Source organism: Triturus cristatus, chromosome 7 (assembly GCF_964204655.1).
Source record: "Triturus cristatus chromosome 7, aTriCri1.1, whole genome shotgun sequence".
Classification (NCBI taxonomy): Eukaryota; Metazoa; Chordata; class Amphibia; order Caudata; family Salamandridae; genus Triturus; species Triturus cristatus.
Genome location: NC_140590.1, coordinates 925,764,329 through 925,771,356, shown reverse-complemented (window position 1 = coordinate 925,771,356; position 7,028 = coordinate 925,764,329). Strand labels below are relative to the sequence as shown.

The following is a 7,028-nucleotide window of genomic DNA, read 5'->3' as shown; positions in this document are numbered from 1 at the left end:
CCATCCTATTTCCCACATTTGTTTTTCAGGATTCACAGATGAATAAATGCCATTCGCCGGTTGAACAGGTTCCTATTCAGCAGGGGAAATTTGAGATTAAACTGGAATGAACTGCGCATAATGGAATCTTCCAGGGGAGGCAACATGAATATTCAGATCAACAGCAAAGAGTGAGACCCACCATGCACAACGCTAGAGCCACATCTCTTCTTTCAGCCACCGCTGACACTTCTGCGCCTCCAGATCATTGGTTACTGTAAAAGGGAGAATGTTCTCTTTCAGCTGGTACTCAATGATTAATGATGAGACAAAGAATGCACACACTTCGGACGTTTTCTTATATTTTATTAAAAAGAAAAATCTCTAAAATGCCTGAACAAAATATTACACTTTATGCCATTTGATAGTTGCACTCATGAAAGTGAATTGAAGCATTCCTTGTCCTACAAATTGGCTTCATCGTGTTTTCTGAGTAATATTGTTTGTTCACTATTGCTTTTTTCCAGTGGTATTTACACAAGTTAAATATATATTGTCATTTTGTCATACAGTCTCTTTGTAGCAACACAGTAGTTTTGTCAGCACAGTTTTCATTATACATTTAACAGAGACAATGCAGTTATTGGTAAAGGTATATTGATGCAACATTTGGGGGACACCATCACTTTCAATGGAACAATAAACATGGTAGAAAGACAGAGGACTGACATGGAGAATACATTCATTGGTACATACATGTAGAAGACCTGCAAATCTACTGAATACTCAATATAAGTGCCCCATTAATGTTGATGGTGCCAGTAATGAGGCTTGCCGACCAGTTCTTCCCCATGAAGCTAATGGCTTCAAGTGGTCAAATTATAATCAATGCTTCTGTTTAACCATTATGGGCACCCATTTTGTTTTTTAAAAGAAGCAACTTTTGACTTTAATTAACTGTTGTTCTCATAAGGTCTCAAATGACTGTATTATAAGCTCCACCACCAAGATGGCTGATTTTGTAATCGCATTGCCCACTTGTCCCTTCCTCCTTACAAGATTATTGCACTCAAACCCAACTGATTTAGAGCCATAAAATAAATTACATGGTTAGTGCTACTATGATAAACACATAGATTTAAAATTTCAAATCACTATAATATGTCTAAAAATGTATTTGATTGAGAACATTGTAACTCCTTTGGAAGGTTACTATTTGAGATGTTGATTTATTGCATATAATTAGTTTTCCCAAATACCTGGGATGGGCCTGGAGATTAAGACGTAGGTTGCTCAAGGCGCACCACCGTCAAGCTAACCACCCACTCCCCTGACCCTGTGACCATTATTGTTCACTCTATTAATTACAGGGGATATGTGAAATTGATACGTGTATATAAATGCTGTTTTTTAGTCTTTTTAACTATGCATGGATTGAAGCCACTTGTTGTAGTATATTTTTAAACTGTTTTTATCACACATTGCACTGCACTTTTATGATATTTTTATATGTCGAATAAAGTACTACAACAGAAATCAATTTTCAGTTTTTCAATTTTCTGTAAAGTCAATGGAGAAACTAGTTGCAATGGGCGTTCAAACAGTAACATCAAACTGGAGATCTCACATCAGTTATGTTCTTCAGTCTGGTGGAATTTTGCATACCAGATTGTATGTCTATATAGAATCTCATTTTAGAGTACTATGCTCCCCTGCCTCTGAGATATATATTGTACCCCTTATTTCGTACCCAGCACCAATATGGCTCTTTCCTACTGATAACAAATTCAATAGAAATATTTCAACACTCACAAAAAAAATCACACAAATAGTAGTGGAGACCAAAAGCCCGATGAAGGGGCTTAAGTTGTGTTGAAACTTACAAACTGGCACATATGCAGTTTAATACAGGCAACATCCTTGCTGTTTCCTGTTCTAGAAACGAGATTGCACCTTTTTTGTCAAGCTAAAATCCTGCTCTTGACTTTTCTCTATGTTTAGTTGTATCCAGATAGGACTGCATACATTTTCACAGTGAAGTCTGTTTAAAACACGAATGGAACCGGTTCATCAGATGTCTGAACACATGTTTAGACTTGCACTAATGCACAGGTGTGTATTATCCTTCGTGTTTCCTAGTTCATAAACCGTAAGTTTTTTAGGTTACTATTAACCATGCCTATTTCTTATATTCCTCATGCTGATGCTCTGCAGAGTAGAAAAGGACCAGGTGCAATCATTGCACATAAGGTTTTGTGAAACGCACATGGTGAGTGGCATACTGTGCAATTCTTGGGTGAACTGATGTGAAAAATTGGTTGTTGTAACCTTTTATTTAATGGCAATATATTTTTTGCTTAAGAGAAAACGTTAGTGGGAGATCACAGTGAATAAGAAATCACAAGAGGGCATAGAGTAATTGTACTAGAGACAAGTCTAAATAGTATGATCAGGTAATTAGCAGATCTAAACTCAATAAATTATATTTAGCCCTGCAGATATCCTCAAATGTGAATGCATTTGGATGGCTACAGAAAGGACTATTTGCTGGGTTTAAAAAGAAAGTTCTCCTAAAAGTATAACGTTTCACCTATATATATGGAGTGGTCAGTAACGCAGAACAGCCAAGCAACCATACAAAACTTATCTTTTGGACCCTCGCATATCTACTTTAAGGTGGTTATGGAGTATTGAGGGCAGACATGGTAGAGAGTATTATGGAAATAAAGAATTTCACTTGGAATTAGGATGGCTGCCCGGTACCTCCCTCACAGTAATTTTGCTTTGTGTATTTTATGGGCAGCAGTACAAGTTCTTTGTAAGTACCATACACATTCTACCATGTCAGTCCTCATGAGATTTGCAAGGAGATGAAATGGCGATAACGCACAGTTAATTTAGCAACTACACTTTAGTGCAATAATGAAACCAAACAATTAAACTCAGGTAACAACACATTGCCATCAGGACCATCGATTCCTTTTCTCGTGAATCAGAAATGATGTACTGCTCTTTCACATATGAACTCCAAGGCAGGACATATCCACTCAAATGGACGATAGCATTGGAATAGCGGTAGAGAATGGGTGAGTGTCTTTGGAAGACACATGTAATATCAGCCATGAAAATGTCCATCCCATGGTGACATATACAAAGTGCAGTAATATTTAACAGTGTTCCCTGTTTGTGGTTGATACGAAGATTGTATATTTTGCCTGTAAACCTCTGCAGAACTACAAGACCTCCTGATGGCGAATTGCATTACATCATGTTGTAAATGGACTCTCACATCCTACGGCTAGATATGTGACTTAGAGGCTAAACTGTTTTCTGTAGAACCACAAGACCTAAAATGTATACAAATTCAAAGCTGACGTAAATTGTACGATCCTGGCCAAACCTTTAAATGTCAAAACAACTTAGTTCAATTAGTCAAAAATTAGATTGATTTAAAAAAGGCCATCAGCCAGCTCCCAGAGCTAGGCCGTAATAAGAAATTTAGTAGTTGAGCTGAGGTTTATCAAGAGCCATTACAATACCAGTGAGGTCCATGCTTCTGTTCCATAAACCTAAGCAGTCTACAGTTAGAATCGCCTAAAACATGGGCATCCTACAGTGGTCACGTTCTAAGCCAGAAAAAATACATTTGCTATTGAAGTTCCAATGTAATTAACAAACTGTGATGCAGGCTTGTTACTGATACATACAGTTGTGATGAACCCTAGAGTGTTAAACAAGGCTGCCTAGTCTAGATTCCTCCTCTTGCCCTCTTCTTCCACCACCCTGCACTTCCTGTCTCGTTATCTCACTCTTGCCGGTTTTTGCTTTCTCCCTTTGTCACTGCTGTCCAATCTTTCTCTGCCTCTGGTTCTTCCCTGTATTGACACTCTCTTCCTCCATTTGGTTCAAAGTCAGATTATAAAAAAGTGAGTTGCTGGTGCTTACCACTGGCACAAATTACACAGTAAATCAGTAGTGCACACCTGTATAAAGAGGAACAGTTAACCAGAGATAACCTTGCTACAGCCAATTACTTCAGGTCTTAGTCTGCAAATGTGTACCTGTATAGTGGTAATGCTTCCTAATAAAGGTATTACCACTGCTACAGTGCCACAGTATTTACCAGCAGTATCAAATGAGGGTTACATTCTGGAGAAATAAAACGTTAGGCTCTCATTGTTATGGGTGGTATGATACTTCCATACCTAAGCAAAAGGGTTTAGGAAGTACATACTCTTATTATCCAATTTCTGCACATCCAGCTAAGAACATGTGTTACTTTTAGCATGTTTGCTGCAACAAGAGGGTTTCTAGGTGCTGCCCTGACAAATCCAAAGTCAGGCTTGGAACCAGGACTAGAATTGGAACTACAGCGTGATACCCACTAAAACAGTTGCCTCTAACTGGATAGCAACTGGCTTTGAGCTGTTTTATAAAAGTATAAAAACTGACTCTATGCATGATCTTTTGGGAAGTTTTGGAGAGTGCATTGACAAGGTGCGATTCTGTAGGATGCCTCAGAATGCACAATTGTTATTACCATAAATATGTACAGTAGTTCCTTCTTAGTTCTGGGAGTAATAAAAAGAAATCCCATGAGTAATGATGTGATACCCAATGGATGGCACGTACCACAGCTGGAATGCAAATACCATGTGGCGAGGCAGCAGCAATGCATATGGCTCTTTGTACAGAAAACAGAATAGTTACATTAGCACAATCCATTCCATTCAGGTGGACACAATGGACACAATAATACATCACAAATAAGAACATGTGCTACTGTCTATACAGAAACACCATGTTTTGCTCTTACACAAAGAAAAGTACGTACAAATCTTACACACAAGGACACATTGTTCTATGAGGTGGAACCAACACTTAAAGTTTCATAAAGTTGGTGTTGAGCATGAACACCTATCACAGCTTTTTTTTTCTGATCAACACTGAAATTCAGTCAACGCAACAACATGGTGTCACTGACAATCTGTCAAATTATGACGCAAGCATTCAGCTCCTGCTCACAGTAGATACGTCAGCAAGCTAATGGCATATTAACATTGTGCTATGTAATCAAGCTTGCTCTGTTCAAAAGAAGGCGGCCTCGTGGCCAAAGAGCAAGATGACAGTTAAGTACCGTATTACTTCTGAAAGCAACAGTCCTTGTTTTTAATCTTAATCAAATATTGCATGCTTCCATAATTACACCATCTTCAATAGTTGTTTCTTTGGGTGGGGGAAAGGATGGAGGGGTTGGATTGTTTTGCATTCCGAGAAACAAGAGTTTGGCGACACAAGTCATACAAAATCCAGGATGTATACTTCATAGTTGCAAAAAGCTTTCGACGAAAATGTTGGATAAAACCTTTGCTGAACTGCGCCATTTTTTGAATGATTTTTAATGTCTTTGATCACTGACAGTTCTGTAAAAACAGTTACATTACATTCTCGAAGAGCTGCAATGATCTCATAATGTTGTCGTCCTGAAAGTAAACAAATAACAACATTATACATCTTCGATAGATTAAAAATATAGTGCAAATTTATAAACACAGCATACTTAGGGCCAGATGTAGGTAAATTCAATTTAGTGAGTCCTTAATAGCAATTTTTACCGAATCACTATTAAGAACTCGCTAAATTGAATGTAGGTAGGAATCGCTAAAATATTAGCGATTCCTGAAAAATTCCTTAATAACGAATCGCAAATTGAGATTCGTTAATAAGGAATACCTACCCATTCATTCCTATGGCTAGGAGGCCCATCGGAATGAATGGGAAGATATTCACTATTTGCGATTCGGTATTAAGGAATCGCAAAAAGCGAGAGCTATTTCAAGGGTGCCAGGGTGTCAAAAGGACACCCTGTTGCACCCCTGAAATGTGCATGTGTGCACATGTGGCGCACATACATGCCATGGCACTTTATAAAAAGCAAAAAAGTGCTTTTTTACAGGAAATCGCTAATTACCACCAACTTGAAGTTGGTGGTAATTAGCGATTCCTTAAGCCTAAAGTGCACTTTCTTTTGTGCTACCTACATTGCATTTAAGGAATCGCAATTTGCGATTCCTTAAATGCAAGAGCAAAATAAGGAATCGCAAATTTTGTAATTCCTTATTTTGCTAGTAGCTTTAAACTCACCTACATTGCTCTCAGCCAAATACCGATCGCAAACGCTGAAATTCTGCGAATTTCAGCGTTAGCGATCGGTATTTGGCCACCTACATCTGGCCCTTAGTTCCTTGACAACGTACTTATAAAATAAAATGCAGTCAAGTATGAAGACATGTCTCAGAACTGCAACAAATAGAAATCAAAACAAATTTCCTGTATTTTTGGTAGAGGCATGTGAATTTTTTGAGTCGAGAACCACCTGATTATTTAAAGTGATATACAAAAAAAAAACTTGTGACATTTATAAGATAGACATCTTTAGTTGCCCTTTATGGCAGCATGAAACAGTTCCGGCTGCCACTGAGGACAGTATGTGGAGTGGCACCACTAGGCAATGGCACTCCATCCGTACACAGAGGCCTCTTGGCATGGTCCCAAGTCAGCTAGTTCCTGCCCTCTCTCACAGGTTTCACCTACTTAGAGCGCTGGCATAATGGTTACATTAGACTCCTATTCAAAATGGCTCATTTTTCTCCTAAACAAAGCAGAAAAAGGGGACAGTGCTTTTTGACTGAAGTCTCACTTTCAGATACTGCCTTATACTAACATCTTTAACCCCTTCGCCGCGGCACGAATTCCGCCGCGGCGCTGGGGGGGGGTCGGGGTCAGCGCGGCGCTGCCATGCTCGTGACGGAACCACTCCGTCATGAGCCACGGGCGCGCTGTGCTCATGACGGAGTGGTTCCATCATGACTCCGCCCACTTGCATTGATCGCCCGCACAGGCGGGGAATCAGTGCCGCGTGGGCGGAGCGGCCGCCAACGGCCGCAGCATGACGGAACCACTCCGTCATGAGCACACGGCGCCCGTGGCTCATGATGGAGTGGTTCCGTCATGAGCAGGGAAGGGTTAAAAGAGTTACTCAATAGCTA

The 7,028-nt window shown here is 39.5% G+C and overlaps 1 protein-coding gene across 2 annotated transcripts in view; it reads right to left on the bottom strand.

Moving 5' to 3' along the window:
* Positions 1-328: 328 nt before the first annotated feature.
* Positions 329-7,028, bottom strand: part of KCNIP1 (potassium voltage-gated channel interacting protein 1) — a 1,480,000-nt gene continuing 1,473,300 nt past the window's right edge. For both annotated transcript variants that reach the window (XM_085617872.1, XM_085617871.1), the window contains one exon: positions 329-5,462. In XM_085617872.1, the coding sequence (XP_085473998.1) occupies positions 5,415-5,462 (48 nt within the window). In that variant the 3' untranslated portion in view covers positions 329-5,414. The remainder of the gene's footprint in view (positions 5,463-7,028) is intronic.